General features: G+C 44.4%; 1 protein-coding gene across 1 annotated transcript in view; it reads right to left on the bottom strand.

Moving 5' to 3' along the window:
• The window catches only part of ptprua (protein tyrosine phosphatase receptor type Ua), a 425,958-nt gene that overhangs the window by 61,848 nt on the left and 343,600 nt on the right, over positions 1–20,510 (bottom strand). Inside the window, exons 18-20 of the mRNA XM_036562583.1 lie at positions 14,670–14,742; positions 11,759–11,835; positions 2,361–2,378 (exon numbers count right to left, since the gene is read on the bottom strand). Coding sequence (XP_036418476.1) covers positions 2,361–2,378; positions 11,759–11,835; positions 14,670–14,742 — 168 coding nt within the window. The remainder of the gene's footprint in view (positions 1–2,360; positions 2,379–11,758; positions 11,836–14,669; positions 14,743–20,510) is intronic.

Below are 20,510 nucleotides of genomic sequence, written 5' to 3'. Positions count from 1 at the left end.
TGCTCTTTCATATAATCCATTTAAGCCGGGGTTACACTACATGACTTTTACCTCCGTTTTAGCTCTGACTCTCTGGTTGATGCCTGACTCACAATACAGGATTCTCGCCTGTATCTTTGTGATGATCCAGCACAGAAATCCAGTTCAAACACTTCCTGAATCTGTAGAGTCGCCCTTTCCATTCCATCTTATCTCGAGATCATACGAGACTCACATCCGGAGTTATGAGCCTATGAAGAGGGGCTGAGATACACGTCATCTGCCTCTCACCGTGTGGAACTGGTGGATTGGTGTGTCCATCTACATTCTGTGTGAAACTGACCAATGGACACTCAGGAAATCACTAAGCACTGACCATCACGCCGGAAACCCTTCACTCTTCATTCAGTCCACATCGGAGACTCATGTGAAGCGGCGTGCAGAGAGTTTACAGCTGCTGAAGCTGCTGAAGCGGTTTTGGAAAGTAGTGATGAAGATAACGGAGCATTTAGATATGAAACATATGAGGATCATGTTATATGAAGAGCCTTTAGAGGAGGATTTAACCCTCTGTGGTCTAAGGGAATCCCGTCAGACCACAGAGGGTTAAAAATCCTAACCAATATTGAAAAAATGTGAGACTTTTTTTTAAAGACATTTTTTTTACCAGTGTTTCTGTCCTTGATTGTTGTTAGTCATCAAAGTCCCCACAACACATGATCTGCCCTGAATGAAACACCACACACCTTCAGATCAAGCCCACGTCCCAACCGATGGTTCCAATTCTAAAAACCTTGCAGGAGTTTCTTATGAACTGCTACATCGCAGGATTTCTCGCAAACTAACGTGACTTTAGATCTAAACAAACATGGCAGATGGCAATGAGGCTACTGCTACGCTGGTGGTGTGTGCTTTCTGCATAGGATACTGAGTCGGAAATACTGAAGATGTTTAATATTAACGACACATAATCGGGACGGCCCGACTGCACTGGGAGTAAAGATTGGGTTACAGATGCCCCACAGTACAGGATAATCCAGGAACATCATCCAAATCGGCCTGATTATCCTGTAGGGTAGGTCAGACATGAGTCTGTGCTGGTCGGCTCTAGTCTGCAGATTTTGGGTCAGTCTGAGTCGACAGCTGGGAGAGCTAATCAAGTAGTGTGTGAGCGGCACAGACTCATGTGAGCACAATCTAGGATGCTCCTAAAAATATGGTTCTTCAAGGGTTCTTTAGCAAGACAATAGTTTTATTTAGAACAAAGAACACTCAAAGACCCCTTGAACACTCAAAGACCCCTTTTAAATGGTTCTCTGCAGGATGAAATCGTTCTTCAGATTGATGGAAAATGTGTTTTATATGGTTCTATGTAGAAACCTTTTGAAAATGGTTCTATATGGCAGCAAAATGGTTCTATATAGCTGTTATGATCTCAAGCTTGTAACAATAGAAGAAACCTTTTTGGTGCTTTATAGAACCATATACAACACATTCTCCATCAATCTGAAGCACCATTTAAGCATGAAAATGGTTCTTTGAGTGTTTATGGTTCTATGTATAGCCATTGTCATAGTCTGCTGCTATATTACCCAAGTAGTTGCTAAGGTGAAGCTAGGTATGTTACAGTATCCCAGGTGGGTACTAAGGTGTTGCTGAACCATTGCTATGGTATCCTAAGTGGCTGCTAAGTTGCAAACAAAAGCTTGTCAAGCCAATTTAAGAAAATTATGCTGAGTAAATCAACATGTTTTGAAAACTGCAAGCATGCATTCTGTGAGCTCCCGCTGTGGGTTCATGGCTGTTTCTTCCCTTTAAATGATGCACATAAAAGTGATTGCATGTTAATAGCTCCCCCTGCTGGAAAGACTTGCCAAAGATGCTCACCCATAGCCAAGCCGCTTATTAATAAACCATAATAATCCATTGTACTAACAGTAAAAGGGGATAAAGTATTACATGTACATATTATTTAATATTATTTAGCAAGCTCTTGAAATTAAATTTACTTGATCAGTTCTATTTCCCAACAATAATTATCACTTTTGTGACATCGTCGTCGGGTTACTTGTCAATCATCGCTGATATCTGGTATCGCCCCTATCGTCCAGGCCTAATAGTGGGCAAAAACTCAGATGACCTGTATTTTTTTTTTGAGTTGCATAATGAGGTGCACTGATTTTTATGTGTGAGGTTAGTTTTGGGAGTGTTGTAGAAGATGATTAAGCTGACGTGAGGAAAATCAGGGCAAGCGTGAAAGAGGCCACATAGCAAAGGAAGACAACAGATGAAAAACACAGACTGCTTTACTGTGACACATCGAGCGAAAACAGCACGAACAACAGGGGGACAGGTGAGAGAAAAAAGAGAAGAGTACTTACTTCCCTGTTTATCCGAATCTAAGAGGTCCCAAATTAAAGGAGGGGGAAAAAAGAGAGTGGAAGGAAGAAGGAGAGAGAGAGAGAGAAGATAAAGAGGCTAATTACAGTCATTAGAGAAGAAGAAGTAGGTAAGAAGGTCTTGAAAAATTAGGGACTCAGAGCAGACCACCTGCAGGAGAGACCGCAATCACACAAAGTGTGAAAAGTAGCTACAGATCCCACAAAACACATCCTCCAGTTAGCATCGGCCCTTCTTCTGGATGTGTGAGTCAGAAAGAATCAAAAGAGACATATTTTATTCATTTTTCAAAGCAATATGCTTCCCTGTGCTCTCTGAAAGACAGCTAAGAAGAGCACAAAACAAATAGCACCTTAATTCAGTTTGCATGACGTGTTTTACTGCCATTTACGCCTCTTTGAAGAAAAGGTCACTTACTGAGTGCAGGAGAGAGACCGGACATGTTTGACTTTTTAAGCTTGTTTGCGCTCAGAGACACAGTCACTAAATCCTGAGCGTGTTCCAGCCAAGCATGACATTACACAGCAATGTTTAATCCAGGAACCTTTCATTTCGCTTAAGTAGCTTTTGTTTATCCAGTTGCCACCACAAGGATAAAGCTCATTTGCATTGGGGTGGATGTTATATTAGCACCAAGTTAACAGTGGATAATATTTACATTTTATAGCAGCTCTCTAGATTAAACACAATTCAATCTACATCTAGACATCTGAAGCTCATTATAGATATTCAATTAACACATTCTTTACTGTCTTGAACTTAAAGCCTATCTTGAATATTAGGAGCCTGTTAGCTCAGCTAAATACCCGAATTACACGAGTGAGGACAGAATACGCTCCAGTTTGCCCACGGAAAGCCCGTTAACATCAATGAAGAAGAGTCCACTGAATAGGTCACTAAAGCCGTGGTCACACCAGACTGTTGCACTGCTATTTTCTTTGGCAGGGTGGAGCAGAGATCAGGGGTGGTCCTCATGTGGGGTCACTTTGGGGGAAATGTATTGTTTAGTGAACAGCTAAGGTTAGTAAGGTAACTAGATTGTTTGTTTTTTTTCCCCGAGTGACATTATGACATTAGCTCACCATCTCATTTTCTATTGGCTCATACTTTCAAGGTTTCCAAGGGGTTAAAGTTCACCTACATGAACCAAATGCTTTCTGACGTCCCCACAGCCTTTTCCATTCAAGTGAATGTTTTACTCTGTGTGATCATGGCTTACCACGGAAAATTAGACATCACATCACTGTTTAACATTGTCTTGTCTCTCAAGAAACAGTAGCTGCGATGGTGAAACTTGAAGGCTGGGTGAGTGGGTGTGGCTACTTGATTGGGGGCTCAGTATGAAGGCTGGGTGAGTGGGTGTGGCTACTTGATCGGGGGCTCAGTATGAAGGCTGGGTGAGTGGGTGTGGGTGTTTGAGTGGGGGTCTCAATATGAAGGCTGGGTGAGTGGGTGTGGCTATTTGAGTGGGGGGTGAATATGAAGGCTGGGTGAGTGGGTGTGGCTATTTGAGTGGGGGGCTCAGTATGAAGGCTGGGTGAGTGGGTGTGGGTGTTTGACTGATGAGCTCAGTATGAAGGCTGGGTGAGTGGGTGTGGGTGTTTGAGTGGGGGTCTCCGTATGAAGGCTGGGTGAGTGGGTGTGGGTGTTTGAGTGGGGGGCTCAGTATGAAGGCTGGGTGAGTGGGTGTGGGTGTTTTACTGACGGGCTCAATATGATGGCTGGTTGAGTGGGTGTGGGTGTTTGAGTGGGGGGCTTAGTATGAAGGCTGGGTGAGTGGGTGTGGGTGTTTGACTGATGAGCTCAGTATGAAGGCTGGGTGAGTGGGAGTGGCTGTTTGAGTGAGGGGCTCAGTATGAAGGCTGTGCAAGTGGGTGTGGCTATTTGACTGACGGGATCAGTATGAAGGCGGTGTGAGTGGGTGTGGCTGTTTGAGTGAGGGGTGAATATGAAGGCTGGGTGAGTGGGTGTGGGTGTTTTACTGATGAGCTCAGTATGAAGGCTGGGTGAGTGGGTGTGGGTGTTTGAGTGGGGGTCTCAGTATGAAGGCTGGGTGAGTGGGTGTGGGTGTTTGAGTGGGGGTCTCAGTATGAAGGCTGGGTGAGTGGGTGTGGGTGTTTGAGTGGGGGGCTCAGTATGAAGGCTGGGTGAGTGGGTGTGGGTGTTTGAGTTGGGGGTGAATATGAAGGCTGGGTGAGTGGGTGTGGCTATTTGAGTGGGGGGCTCAGTATGAAGGCTGGGTGAGTGGGTGTGGGTGTTTTACTGACGGGCTCAATATGATGGCTGGGTGAGTGGGTGTGGGTGTTTGAGTGGGGGGCTTAGTATGAAGGCTGGGTGAGTGGGTGTGGGTGTTTGACTGATGAGCTCAGTATGAAGGCTGGGTGAGTGGGAGTGGCTGTTTGAGTGGGAGGCTCAGTATGAAGGCTGGGTGAGTGGGTGTGGGTGTTTGAGTGGGGGTCTCAGTATGAAGGCTGGGTGAGTGGGTGTGGGTGTTTGAGTGGGGGTCTCAGTATGAAGGCTGGGTGAGTGGGTGTGGGTGTTTGAGTGGGGGGCTCAGTATGAAGGCTGGGTGAGTGGGTGTGGGTGTTTGAGTGGGGGTCTCAGTATGAAGGCTGGGTGAGTGGGTGTGGGTGTTTGAGTGGGGGGCTCAGTATGAAGGCTGGGTGAGTGGGTGTGGGTGTTTTACTGACGGGCTCAATATGATGGCTGGGTGAGTGGGTGTGGGTGTTTGAGTGGGGGGCTTAGTATGAAGGCTGGGTGTGTGGGTGTGGGTGTTTGACTGATGAGCTCAGTATGAAGGCTGGGTGAGTGGGAGTGGCTGTTTGAGTGGGAGGCTCAGTATGAAGGCTGGGTGAGTGGGAGTGGCTGTTTGAGTGGGAGGCTCAGTATGAAGGCTGGGTGAGTGGGTGTGGGTGTTTGAGTGGGGGGCTCAGTATGAAGGCTGGGTGAGTGGGTGTGGGTGTTTGAGTGGGGGTCTCCGTATGAAGGCTGGGTGAGTGGGTGTGGGTGTTTGACTGATGAGCTCAGTATGAAGGCTGGGTGAGTGGGTGTGGGTGTTTGACTGATGAGCTCAGTATGAAGGCTGGGTGAGTGGGTGTGGGTGTTTGAGTGGGGGTCTCAGTATGAAGGCTGGGTGTGTGGGTGTGGGTGTTTGAGTGGGTGGCTCAGTATGAAGGCTGGGTGAGTGGGTGTGGGTGTTTTACTGACGGGCTCAATATGATGGCTGGGTGAGTGGGTGTGGGTGTTTGAGTGGGGGTCTCAGTATGAAGGCTGGGTGAGTGGGTGTGGGTGTTTGAGTGGGGGGCTCAGTATGAAGGCTGGGTGAGTGGGTGTGGGTGTTTGAGTGGGGGTCTCAGTATGAAGGCTGGGTGAGTGGGTGTGGGTGTTTGACTGGGGGGCTCAGTGTGAAGGCTGGGTGAGTGGGTGTGGGTGTTTTACTGACGGGCTCAATATGATGGCTGGTTGAGTGGGTGTGGGTGTTTGAGTGGGGGGCTCAGTATGAAGGCTGGGTGAGTGGGTGTGGGTGTTTGACTGATGAGCTCAGTATGAAGGCTGGGTGAGTGGGTGTGGGTGTTTTACTGATGAGCTCAGTATGAAGGCTGGGTGAGTGGGTGTGGGTGTTTGAGTGGGGGTCTCAGTATGAAGGCTGGGTGAGTGGGTGTGGGTGTTTGACTGATGAGCTCAGTATGAAGGCTGGGTGAGTGGGTGTGGCTGTTTGAGTGGGAGGCTCAGTATGAAGGCTGGGTGAGTGGGTGTGGGTGTTTGAGTGGGGGTCTCCGTATGAAGGCTGGGTGAGTGGGTGTGGGTGTTTGAGTGGGGGGCTCAGTATGAAGGCTGGGTGAGTGGGTGTGGGTGTTTGAGTGGGGGTCTCAGTATGAAGGCTGGGTGAGTGGGTGTGGGTGTTTTACTGACGGGCTCAATATGATGGCTGGTTGAGTGGGTGTGGGTGTTTGAGTGGGGGGCTTAGTATGAAGGCTGGGTGAGTGGGTGTGGGTGTTTGACTGATGAGCTCAGTATGAAGGCTGGGTGAGTGGGTGTGGCTGTTTGAATGGGAGGCTCAGTATGAAGGCTGGGTGAGTGGGTGTGGGTGTTTGAGTGGGGGTCTCCGTATGAAGGCTGGGTGAGTGGGTGTGGGTGTTTGAGTGGGGGGGCTCAGTATGAAGGCTGGGTGAGTGGGTGTGGGTGTTTGAGTGGGGGTCTCAGTATGAAGGCTGGGTGAGTGGGTGTGGGTGTTTGACTGGGGGGCTCAGTATGAAGGCTGGGTGAGTGGGTGTGGGTGTTTTACTGACGGGCTCAATATGATGGCTGGTTGAGTGGGTGTGGGTGTTTGAGTGGGGGGCTCAGTATGAAGGCTGGGTGAGTGGGTGTGGGTGTTTGACTGATGAGCTCAGTATGAAGGCTGGGTGAGTGGGTGTGGGTGTGGGTGTTTTACTGATGAGCTCAGTATGAAGGCTGGGTGAGTGGGTGTGGGTGTTTGAGTGGGGGGCTCAGTATGAAGGCTGGGTGAGTGGGTGTGGGTGTTTGAGTGGGGGTCTCCGTATGAAGGCTGGGTGAGTGGGTGTGGGTGTTTGAGTGGGGGGGCTCAGTATGAAGGCTGGGTGAGTGGGTGTGGGTGTTTGAGTGGGGGTCTCCGTATGAAGGCTGGGTGAGTGGGTGTGGGTGTTTGAGTGGGGGGCTCAGTATGAAGGCTGGGTGAGTGGGTGTGGGTGTTTGAGTGGGGGTCTCAGTATGAAGGCTGGGTGAGTGGGTGTGGGTGTTTGACTGGGGGGCTCAGTATGAAGGCTGGGTGAGTGGGTGTGGGTGTTTTACTGACGGGCTCAATATGATGGCTGGTTGAGTGGGTGTGGGTGTTTGAGTGGGGGGCTCAGTATGAAGGCTGGGTGAGTGGGTGTGGGTGTTTGACTGATGAGCTCAGTATGAAGGCTGGGTGAGTGGGTGTGGGTGTTTTACTGATGAGCTCAGTATGAAGGCTGGGTGAGTGGGTGTGGGTGTTTGAGTGGGAGGCTCAGTATGAAGGCTGGGTGAGTGGGTGTGGGTGTTTGACTGATGAGCTCAGTATGAAGGCTGGGTGAGTGGGTGTGGGTGTTTGAGTGGGGGTCTCAGTATGAAGGCTGGGTGAGTGGGTGTGGGTGTTTGAGTGGGGGTCTCAGTATGAAGGCTGGGTGAGTGGGTGTGGGTGTTTGAGTGGGGGTCTCAGTATGAAGGCTGGGTGAGTGGGTGTGGGTGTTTGAGTGGGGGGCTCAGTATGAAGGCTGGGTGAGTGGGTGTGGGTGTTTGAGTGGGGGGCTCAGTATGAAGGCTGGTTGAGTGGGTGTGGGTGTTTGAGTGGGGGGCTCAGTATGAAGGCTGGGTGAGTGGGTGTGGGTGTTTGACTGATGAGCTCAGTATGAAGGCTGGGTGAGTGGGTGTGGCTGTTTGAGTGGGAGGCTCAGTATGAAGGCTGGGTGAGTGGGTGTGGGTGTTTGAGTGGGGGTCTCAGTATGAAGGCTGGGTGAGTGGGTGTGGGTGTTTGAGTGGGGGGCTCAGTATGAAGGCTGGTTGAGTGGGTGTGGGTGTTTTACTGACGGGCTCAATATGATGGCTGGGTGAGTGGGTGTGGGTGTTTGAGTGGGGGTCTCAGTATGAAGGCTGGGTGAGTGGGTGTGGGTGTTTGAGTGGGGGTCTCAGTATGAAGGCTGGGTGAGTGGGTGTGGGTGTTTGACTGATGAGCTCAGTATGAAGGCTGGGTGAGTGGGTGTGGGAGTTTGAGTGGGGGTCTCAGTATGAAGGCTGGGTGAGTGGGTGTGGGTGTTTGAGTGGGGGTCTCAGTATGAAGGCTGGGTGAGTGGGTGTGGGTGTTTGAGTGGGGGTCTCAGTATGAAGGCTGGGTGAGTGGGTGTGGGTGTTTGACTGATGAGCTCAGTATGAAGGCTGGGTGAGTGGGTGTGGGAGTTTGAGTGGGGGTCTCAGTATGAAGGCTGGGTGAGTGGGTGTGGGTGTTTGAGTGGGGGTCTCAGTATGAAGGCTGGGTGAGTGGGTGTGGGTGTTTGACTGATGAGCTCAGTATGAAGGCTGGGTGAGTGGGTGTGGGTGTTTTACTGACGGGCTCAATATGAAGGCTGGTTGAGTGGGTGTGGGTGTTTGAGTGGGGGGCTTAGTATGAAGGCTGGTTGAGTGGGTGTGGGCGTTTGAGTGGGGGGCTCAGTATGAAGGCTGGGTGAGTGGGTGTGGGTGTTTGAGTGGGGGGCTCAGTATGAAGGCTGGGCGAGTGGGTGTGGCTATTTGACTGACGGGATCAGTATGAAGGCGGTGTGAGTGGGTGTGGCTGTTTGAGTGAGGGGCTCATTACGAAGGCTGGGCGAGTGGGTGTGGCTATTTGACTGACAGGCTCAGTTTGAAGGCTGGGTGAGTGGGTGTGGCTATTTGACTGGCAGCTTTGTTTACTCTGTCTCCTTTAAGTCTTGGCTCAACTGCTAGCAGAGGTGTCCTGTTTGATCCTGATGACCTACTGTATAATGACAGGTATGTTCTGCTTATCTTTTAATTTATTTTTCAAACCTTAAGTAAGTATGAATGTCTTTTTCTTATTGCACATATCAGCTCCTTACAAAAGCTTAGAAATATGGACAAGAACCAGACAAGAACCTGCAGCAGAAATTTCTGAGCACCAGGCTCTTCCACTCAGAAGTAACACTAATAACACTGACCATAAAAGTTCTACAAGGTTTTCATGAATGCTAATATAACCAGTGCAATCCAAGAGACCGAGAGGAATAAACAAAAGCACACACACTAATCCTCCAAACTGTTACTTTTGTTTAGCAAGAAGATGATAGCAGTGGACAAGGTCAGTTTGGCTATAGTGATGCAACACGGTTCCATCTTCGATCTCCCACAAGGTTCTCTATATATTAGCAAGAAAAATAAATCAGTTCTTAGGAAGAAAATGAAATACCATCTAAAATCTCTGACCTCCTAAAACCCAATCGATATTCTGCCAGAAAAGCAAATAAACACCAGCTCTAAGGAAGAGCATGCAGAAGTTTGGATACAGTCAAGTTAAGTGTGATATGATATAACCTAAAAAGTCTGACCTCCAAAAACTTTGACAAGTTCTTACGAAGAATAAGCAGAAGTGATACAGTTGAGACCTGCATAGCATGGTAATGGGAAATCACGTAAAGCAGAGATTTAAAACTACTTAAATTAATACCATGAATAATTTTTGCCAATTTTCCGCAGCTAAATATTCACAAATATTAAAATCTGAGAGGATGAACGCTGCACACTGACTGTAATTTAGCTAACTCAGCTATTATTCTAGTTTAGAGCGATAGTTAGTTAAACCTGCCTATGTGGATTCATTCATGTCAGAACCAAGAAATGAATGGAACAAAACAAATCCAGCAAATTTAACTGCTCACTTTGCCAACATTTCACTCTTGTCATTTCATATATAACATGTTTTTCCATGTTTTCATTCTTTACAATGTAAATATTAGATTAAAAACTTTATGCATTTAAAAATCAAAGGGGATACTTCACCCCCCCCACATATTTTCAACCAGCCTCCCTCTTGGAGAAGACCACCTGACCAGTGGCCCCCAAGTAATCTGAGGTTGAGATTCGTGTTCAAAAAGATCTGATCTCTCATACATCTTTCAACATTTCATCAGTAATAGCAAATATATAGAACTGGCCTGAACATTTTATATGCTTTGAATATTCTTAATAACAGTAATATTTACATTTCATAATTAAAAGTGTATGGCGATGATAGTGCGAACGAAATCATGCAGCTTACTAAGCGTTACTCAGATAATGACCACTGTACTTACATGTCTGAGCTGATTCATCAAATTGGTTATGTTTTATTGGTATTCAAACCTCTTACTGTATATTTTGCACTGAGCAATTTCCTTCTGTCCAATAATTTAATAGAATGGTTAGGTGAAAAATCAAATTTACACCATTTTCTGCTTCCCCCAAATATGATCAATCAGCTCAGTACGTTTGGTGCCAAAGTTTTGCTTCTTTAACTTAGAACCGGAGCTACGAGGCTAACATTGCTGACAAACACTAGAAGCCAATAGTCACCCAAACTCCTTCCTTAAATACATCCTCAAAACTTCTATCAACCAGCTCAGGTTGAGCAGACAAGTCAGTTTGGTTTAGAACACAGAATGACTCACTACAAACTATAAAAATGCACAAGACGACAATAACGACAAAGCAGAGAATTCAGATTAGGGGTAACGCAGGCAGAGAGTCTAAACGAATGCACTCATAAAATCAATACAATGTTCGATTATAAATTTGAGGACCACATTTTCTGCACAATGAGATTCAAATGCATGTGTTTGAACCTGAACATACAGAAATGTGTCACAACAATGAATGAAGAAATGCGTCAGTTGATTACTGGACTCACCCCAAACCCCCCCCCGCAAGTCCTCATACAACAAAAACTGGTGGTGTACTTCAGATAAGGGCCAGGTTTAAATAAGGCTCTGCCCCATTTTACTTTTAATTGTTTTTTCAACGTGTTTACGAAGCTTTGAATCAAATATATAAAGACGCTGGGATGTATTTGTGGAAACGGTTTGGGTGACTATTGACTTCCAGTGTTTGTTAGCATCGTTAGCCTAGCAGCTCCAGATCTGGGCGTCAAGCACTCCATTAAATTAGGTGTTTCACCAACGTGAGTTTATAATGCATTCAACTAAACCAGCTTTTTAGTAGCTTTTCCATGTAGCTGATGAAATTTATTTCAGGCCTTATTTTTTGTGAGTCCAAATAACGACAAAACTTCAAAGATAGAGAAACAAAAACGTAAACAAATACACAAGTAAATCAAATTATTTGAGCCAGCCCTACAAATAAAACATCAGCTCTTAGAAAGAAGAGGTGGTAGTTGAGACATAATCCCTTGTTCTACACCTCTTTATCTGCCTAACTGCTGGGATCACTCACAAAGTGGCCAGAATGGGCCACGACAGGAGCCCGTAATGGGGATTGTCTTCTAGGAGACAGACGAATGGTGAAGTCGTGTCGAGGATCAGGCCTAACGAAGCCTGCTGGGAGACTGGCAGATATGACAGCGCTCCATACGAGGCATATAGTGCTGTGTCCAGGCTTAGAGGATCTGCCCTCGTTGGAGACACGGTGGAATCACAAAGCCCATTTTGAGACCCCTTCACTCAGACATGGAGCAGCACCGAAGCATGAAATCCCCCAGGGGCAATCATCTCAGAGCGGTGAGGAAACATCACTCACCCTTTCACACATACTCCTTCACTTAGATTTCCTCCATCCTCCCTCACTGAACACCGAGAGGCAAGCGTGCTGGCCAGAAGTGAAAAGGAAGAGCTTGTAGAACCGAGAAGAAAGTGGAACTTACGTCAATGTAGTTGGCGTTGACGTAGTCGGAGTTGGGATCGGCCAGGAGAGAGTGCAGCTTGACCCGATGACGGTCATCTAGATGATTAGAACACAACAGGTAGAACGTAAAAACACAAATTTCAGACAATGTCTGCTAACTGCAGGGCTTCAGGAGCTGGAATGTTAATTCTGCACGGTTACGGCTGTATTATGTAAGATATCTTCATTACGTTCGTCTGAAGTAGTTGCTAAGTGACATTGCTTTGTCTGGCAGTGTTAAAATTAGCTCAGTAAAGTTTAGCAACCGAGCCTGTTCTCCATAAAGCCCATCAAAGCTTTTAACATGTTATCCATTAACTCAGACGTAAGAAAGGAAACACTGAAAAGTGCTTTAAAGGCTTTAAACTCTCTCAACAGTTCACAGACTGTGTGAAGAGTACTGTGTTTCTCTAGGCTGTGTGTGAAGGCAGGGCTGCGAATTTGGTCTCAAAACTTGAGAGGACCAACTGGGAGGCAGCAATCCAAAGACTGTCTACATGAATATGGAATATCTAATTACTTGTGAGTCAACATTAAAAAGAGAATACCACTTTAGGACAAAATCTTAAAGGGCAGCAGTGACTTATTATATCTGATGAATATGAATATGCACTGCAAAAATGCTATCTTAGTAAAATGATCTTAAATACAGTCATAAAAATCTAATATTTCTCCTGTTGAGATTGTTGTAAGCTTAATTTAAGATTATTTAACTTACTTCTACACACTTTTCACTTGTATTTGTTTACTTATTTTATTATCTAGCTTATTACCAGGATTTTTACTATTATTACCAGGATTTTTACTTGTTTTAGGTCATTTTATGAAGTTAAATTATCTCACTATGTTGGCAGATAATTTTGCTTGTTGTAAGAAATGAGCTTGAATTGTTTTATTTCATAAAACAATCTAAAACTAGTAAAAAAATCCTGGTAATAAGCTAGATAATCTTATAAAAAGCACACAACCATCTCAAAATAAGAAATATTAGATACATCAACCAGATTTAAAATAATTTCGCTTGACAAGACACCATTTTTTGCAGTGTGTGATGAAGCAGACAGGTCTGATGCTGACTTATGGAGATCAGTAACCAGCAAGATCTGAGCTTTTACAGTGTAGATGAATGTGGACTCACTACTTGACCAGCAACAGGTCACTGGTGCACTTTTGCTTATGTGTTATAACTGCGTATTAATTACTTTTGTTTGTGATATAATTAATAAACATTGTTAAACAAATTTTAAACCATTCATAAACCCTTTATAAGAGTAGTCTTATTGTAAAAAGTCATTAATTAAACATTACCTATTAATTAAACATGAATAATGTCATGTATTTTCAAGTACAGATACAAATTCAGTATATCAGCTTTATCAGCTTCAGGTTTTGTTCCATTGTTTGTCCTTGAAAGCCACTGGAATACAATAAATTATGTCTAATCTGCATGCTGTGATAAAAATACTTTAATAATGATTTTATATTTAATGCACATAAAAACATTTGATGCAAATTTGTGCAAAAACCTCGTTACTGAGAGTCACTACACAGAAGCATCAGACTTCTCGAGCTATGACCCTTCTAATTCGTAGTTTGGGAACCAAAAGCTCATTCTCAGACAAAAATACTTAAACATTATTAAACATTGTCTACTGAACAAACACAAGAACAAGACTTTGCTGACTATAATGAAATGAAACAACAACTATCTATGAGCACTGCTGTGAAAATTAAAAAAATAAAAAAATAATAAAAAAAGCCAATCTGAACAAAGTGGATGGGTAATTCCTTATATCACTGGTTGACCATGACTATTAGAGCCAGGTCTTCAGTTCTGGCTTTAAACACCTCTGAGATAACGTTAATGTCTGCTACCATCCCTATGGGACTCTAGTATCTACACAGTTAGAAATAAAGGTTCTGTTCAGGAACACTTTTCCTTCATCAAGGTACAAACAGTGTAAATGTTCCCTCAAAGCTCCAACAGTGGTTTTAAGGTCTGATTGTGAACCTTAAATAGTTTTTCCAGGTGAAAAGTTCGTATTTGTACCTTTTCATAACCGAATGTTTTAAACAGAACAGTAAAATAAAAGCCTGGAGACGAGACGGGGTGTGTGGAGTCAGTGCAGCTTAGAACATATCATTTCAGTGGATTATGGTTCAGTTATGTTCCCTGACTAAAGGCACTGAGATGGAGCCTTGAGGGTTCCACCCCAGTGACAGGAGGGGAACTGACCCAGAGACAGTTTACTACCTTTATTTCTGAGAGTGTATGTTAGCATTAAGCACCTGTTCACATTAATATTCTGTGGCCATTCTATTTTTTGGCTTGTAAAAGGCTGGTATTCATAGTCAGTACAATCCAGAACTTCCAGAATGTCTTTTTTCCTCCTAAAATTGGTTCCATTAAGTTGACATAATAGGAGCTTTACTACAATGCCTGCAGAGTTCAGAGTCAACTGATTATATTAGATAAAAATGAACAGATGAAATGAAAATTAAAATGAAGGACGTATTTTTAAGATTTCACAGAAATCATTAGGGCTTCTTTGAAGGGAACCCTTAATGCTTCCCACAGCTTTATACACTTTGAATTTATAAGCTGATAAAAAGTAAATAACAGGCAGAAATGCGTTCTGATGGGAGCTGAATGGTTTGCTTGAACCTGCAGATCTTTTCTAACAAGCCAGCACTACAAATATGGACATTCTGTAGCATAGATTGTCAATAACCATGCAAAGTTACTATAAATAAACGGTGGTGGGGTGTTTGGGCTAAGTACCTTCCCCAGACACCTTCACATTTCTCTCACATAATTTCAAACAGTGAGCTGGCCGAGCCCACCCTGACCCCCCACCCACATTCTGCGCCATATGAATGGTATCACTCACGGTCCAGTAGGGTATCATGTCTGCCTTTGGTCTTGTCCTTCTTTTTGGTGACGTCCCAACCATCGAAAAAGCTCTGCGAAAGAAAGCGAACGCACCAGATTTTAGTTACACACATCAACAAACTGTCAGCTTTAATTTAACTTCATTCTAGTAAACAAACTGGGTTTAACTCACAGCACTGTGTTTTGTTTACCTGCAGCTTTATGATCTTTTAATGCAACACGAAGTGTAAATGAGTCACAACTTACGTGGAAAACATGACATAATTAATCACTACTGTCTGCCACACAGTGTTAAAGCACTGATTTAACGGTTTTATTTATATTGTGTTTTTTTTTACAACCGACACTGTAAAAAACTGCTTTTCAGAAATTCAGGCACAGAAATTAATGAGCCAGACGAGGAAGACGTCAGTCATGCCTCAGAGTGAAGGCAGTAGCCAAGGTAGGAGAAATCACTGAGGAGAACCAGGACTCAGAGAACTTCTTTAAGTGCATGAGGAATAACTGAGAGGAACCGAGACTCATAAGGAGAACCTCCACAAGAGCATGAGGAACCACTGAGAGGAGACTCAGAGAAACTCCCTAACAGCAAGAAGAACCACTGAGAGGAACCAGAACTCAAAAGGAGAATCTCCTTAACAGCATGAGGAACCACTGAAAGGAACCAGAACTCAAAAGGAGAATCTCCTTAAGAGCATGAGGAACCACTGAAAGGAACCAGAACTCAAAAGGAGAATCTCCTTAAGAGCATGAGGAACCACTGAAAGGAACCAGAACTCAAAAGGAGAATCTCCTTAAGAGCATGAGGAACCACTGAAAGGAACCAGAACTCAAAAGGAGAATCTCCTTAAGAGCATGAGGAACCACTGAAAGGAACCAGAACTCAAAAGGAGAATCTCCTTAAGAGCATGAGGAACCACTGAGAGGAACCAAAACTCAAAAGGAGAATCTCCTAATGAGCATGAGGAACCACTGAGAGGAACTAAAACTTAAAAGCAGAACCTTCCTAAGATCATGGGGAACCACTGAGAAGAGCCAAGACTCAAAGAACCTCCCTAAGAGCACAAGGAACCACAGAGAGGAGCCAAAACTCGTTTTTGGGGCTCATGATGTGGGCGGAGGTCACTGTGGTTGTAGACAGAAGTACAGGGTGGAATTCACAGTGGTGTTTGAAAGTTTGTGAACCCTTTAGAATTTTCTATATTTCTGCCTAAATTTGACCTTAACTTCATCAGCTTTTCACAGAAATCCTAATAATAGATAAAGAGAACCAAATTAAACAAATGAGACAAAAATATTAGACACTCATTTATTTATTGAGGAATATGATCAGTATTAGATATCTGTGAGTGGCAGAAGTATGAAAACAAACCCTCTTTGGTGCTATACACAGTCCTTGTAACAAACACAGCTTCCATCTTTAAGTCTAGGCTAAAAACTTACCTGTTTAGTCGAGCCTTTGGTTAATTTGTTTTCCTAACTATGTCCCTCTCATCCCCCCTCCCCCCCTCTCTCCCTGAGCTGAGCGGCTGCCTGTCCTAAGAGGGTCTGACCTGAGATGCGGCCGGCGCACTGCACAGTGGTGTTAAACTGTATCCACCTATACTGTTTTGTGTCTGTGCTGTTATCCGGTGTCGACCAGAGGAGGACGGGTTCCCCTTTTGAGTCAGGTTCCTCTCGAGGTTTCGTCCTCCTGTTTAGGCAGTTTTTCCTTGCCACTGTCGCCAAGGCTTGCTGACTGGGGGCGTGGACCCGGATTCTCTGTAAAGCTGCTTTGTGACAACATCTGTTGTGAAAGGCGCTATATAAATAAATTTGACTTGACTTGACTTGACTTAGTTCTGTTCATGGAAAGTATGGAAGTTACAGTAGGTAAGAAATCACAGCAAAAATGGCTGTTTTGTTGATCTATAGTCACGTGATTTACCAGGCGCAGGTAATGTAGATAGCCATGCTGTGCAGTTAGTGCTATTCATGTAAACTGACACTGCCAATCTTTTTACATTAACCCTTGAGTGGTGTTGGGGTCTATCTCATTTTCAATGTTTTCCAAAAGAAAGAATTATGCGATTTATTATTATTTTAAGCCCTGCGATGGACTGGCGACCTGTCCAGGGTGTATCCTGCCTTCCGCCCAATGACAGCTGGGATAGGCTCCAGCACCCCACCACGACCCAGAAGGATAAGCGGTTTAGATGATGTATGTATGTATTATTATTTTAACATCAGATTCTTGTTCTTTGCTCATTTTCAGTGAAGAACATATAAAATAACCCATTTTCAGTGTCTTCACTCTGTTCACCCCCCACACATTTATATTACACCTGCGGGGAGTAACAGTGTGGAGGTGCTGTGTCCTTCACTCTGTTCTCCTCCTACATGGCCTGCTGATAGTGTGTGTGTGTGTCTGTGTGTGTGTGTGTGTGTGTATGTGTTTGTATATGTGTGTGTGTGAGGCTGCTGACTGGCTACAGCTGCTAAAGGAGAACCCTACGCTGGACACTCGTGATATTTTAAACATCTGGTATTTTTCCATAAATTGTTACGGCTGTATTGATCTAAAAACAATAATGTGGTGGGTCTTATGGTGGTTAACTTCCATTAAAAGCTAAGAACTGTTTCATTTGTCCTGTGAAGGGTCAGTTCTGGAGATGTTTTTGGACAGTGGTGATATGCAGTACGGTATGTCTGCAGCTCTACTCGGTCAATCCCAGAACGCTGCTGGTCTGTGATGTATCTCAGTGCTGGACTCCTACGTGCCTCAGCTCACGTTATATGCTAAATCTGTGACAGCTGTTTACTGCGCGTCCTCTAAACCAGGTGAGGCATCGCTGACGTGAGGGAGAAAGAAAGAAAGGAACCCAGAGAAACAGGCGCGAGTCACACTTCCCCCTCAGCCCGTAAGACTCTAACCACAGCAGGCCGAGCTCAGCGTGCGGCTTCACCGAAACCAGGGTGTTAATTCCTCATCAGACGCAGAACCGCAGAACCGGTTCTCCTGCTGTGCACACGTGTATGTCTGGAGGCTGGGACACCTGCATCGATGGCCAGAGGAAGGCCAGCATGACAATGAGGGGATTAGAGAGTCTGACTCTCACGGAGGAAATAACACCGCTAATTCAGCTGCCCCACTCAGTTACAGCGGTACTGCACAACTATCTCTCTCTCTCTCTCTCTCTCTCTCTCTGTATGTCTCTCTCTCTCCTCATTCTCTCTCTCTCTCTCCTCATTCTCTCTCTCTCTCTCTTTCTGCATCTCATTCTCTCTTCTTTCTCTCTCCCTCTCTTTCCTTTCTGTATCTCTCTCCTCTTTCTGTTTCTCTCTCTCTTTGTCTGTATCTCTCTCTTTCTCTGATTCTCTCTCCTCTTTCCATTTCAATCTCTCTCCTTTCTCTCTCTTTCTATATCTCTCCTCTCTCTGTCCTCTTTCTTTATATCTCTTTTCTGTTTCTCTCTCTTCTTTCTGTATCTCTCTCTCTCCTCTTTCTGTCTCTCTGATTATCTATCTGTATCTTTCTCTCTTCTCTTTCTGTATCTCTCCTCTCTCTCTCTCTCTCTTTCCTTTCTGTATCTCTCTCCTCTTTCTTGTTCTCCCTTTCTTTCTGTTTCTCTCTTTCACCTTTCTCTTTGTTTCTCTCCCCCTTTCTGTCTGTATCTCTCTCTCTTTCTGATTCTCTCTCCTCTTTCCATTTCAATCTCTCTCCTTTCTCTCTCTTTCTTTCTATATCTCTCCTCTCTCTGTCCTTTCTTTATATCTCTCTTCTCTTTCTGTATCTCTCTCTCCTCTTTCTCTGTATCCTTCTCTCTGTTTCTCTCTTTCTGTCTGTATCTCTCTCTCATCTCTTCCCTCTTTCCCTTCTTTCTTTCTCCCTTTTCTTTCTTTCTTTCTCCCTTCCCTTTCATTCATTCTTTTCTCATTTCTCTTTCTCTCACTCCCTTTTTACTTTTCCTATTTCTTTTTCTTTATATTTTTTTATCATCTCTCTCTCCTCACATTTTGCATTGATTCTTTGTTCTGAAGTTGAAAGCTTTGGCTTTTCTCTTTTTTTGGGGGACACGCATTCTCTCTCTCTCTCTCTCTCTCTCTCTCTCTCTCTCTCTCCCTGCACCAAGAACCCCCGTCGTGTCTCTCTATCTGACTGAATCTAAGTGTGTCCTGTCTTTCACTGAAGAGCTCCCGAGCCCAGCCAGCACTCAGCATGACATTTTCATATGACTCATTCACTCTTTAATCCACCCTGCGTCCAATGCCACAATCAATATTCCTCTCTGCCTCTCTCTCTCTCTCTCTCTCTCTCTCTCTCTCTACAGGCTCTTGAAGAAGATAGGAAGCACTGCTGCAGATCAGCTCCCACAAAACAAGAGCCATATGTTCTATACACTGTACCGAAGTAGCTTTTCTCCTCCTTCATAAGTCTGAAACAAGTGATCCCGAAATGTGACCTTAGATGCACATGGCAGCTCTTTGGCTTCGCACATGCTCAGTGATTAGCCGACAAAATTAGTTGTCATCAGCATCATTATGGAAAAAAAGTTGATGAGAATATGTGTTAAAAGTGACAGCACTCTATAATGTTCATATGATCCACACAGTCACTCTGACAGACTGTAATACACTACAGGAAGTGTAGGGGGCGATATGGCTTCTACTGTTTCATTTAAAAAGCTCTATAATGTTCATATGATCCACACAGCCACTCTGACAGACTGTAATACACTACAGGAAGCGTAGGGGGCGATATGGCTTCTACTGTTTCATTTAAAAAGCTCTATAATGTTCATATGATCCACACAGCCACTCTGACAGACTGTAATACACTACAGGAAGTGTAGGGGGCGATATGGCTTCTACTGTTTCATTTAAAAAACTCTATAATGTTCATATGACCCACACAGTCACTCTGACAGACTGTAATACACTACAGGAAGCGTAGGGGGCGATATGGCTTCTACTGTTTCATTTAAAAAGCTCTATAATGTTCATATGATCCACACAGCCATTCTGACAGACTGTAATACACTGCAGGAAGCGTAGGGGGCGATATGGCTTCTACTGTTTCATTTAAAAAGCTCTATAATGTTCATATGATCCACACAGCCACTCTGACAGACTGTAATACACTGCAGGAAGTGTAGGGGGCGATATGGCTTCTACTGTTTCATTTAAAAAGCTCTATAATGTTCATATGATCCACACAGTCGCTCTGACAGACTGTAATACACTACAGGAAGCGTAGGGGGCGATATGGCTTCTACTGTTTCATTTAAAAAGCCTCTATAATGTTCATATGATCCACACAGCCACTCTGACAGACTGTAATACACTACAGGAAGCGTAGGGGGCGATATGGCTTCTACTGTTTCATTTAAAAAGCTCTATAATGTTCATATGATCCACACAGCCACTCTGACAGACTGTAATACACTACAGGAAGCGTAGGGGGCGATATGGCTTCTACTGTTTCATTTAAAAAGCTCTATAATGTTCATATGATCCACACAGCCACTCTGACAGACTGTAATACACTACAGGAAGTGTAGGGGGCGATATGGCTTCTACTGTTTCATTTAAAAAGCTCTATAATGTTCATATGATCCACACAGCCACTCTGACAGACTGTAATACACTACAGGAAGTGTAGGGGGCGATATGGCTTCTACTGTTTCATTTAAAAAGCTCTATAATGTTCATATGATCCACACAGTCACTCTGACAGACTGTAATACACTACAGGAAGGGTAGGGGGCGATATGGCTTCTACTGTTTCATTTAAAAAGCCTCTATAATGTTCATATGATCCACACAGTCACTCTGACAGACTGTAATACTAAAATACCTA

Source organism: Colossoma macropomum, unplaced genomic scaffold, assembly GCF_904425465.1.
Source record: "Colossoma macropomum unplaced genomic scaffold, Colossoma_macropomum, whole genome shotgun sequence".
NCBI lineage: Eukaryota > Metazoa > Chordata > Actinopteri > Characiformes > Serrasalmidae > Colossoma > Colossoma macropomum.
Note: the sequence above shows the minus strand (reverse complement) of the source record. Positions and strands in the feature narration are given on the sequence as shown.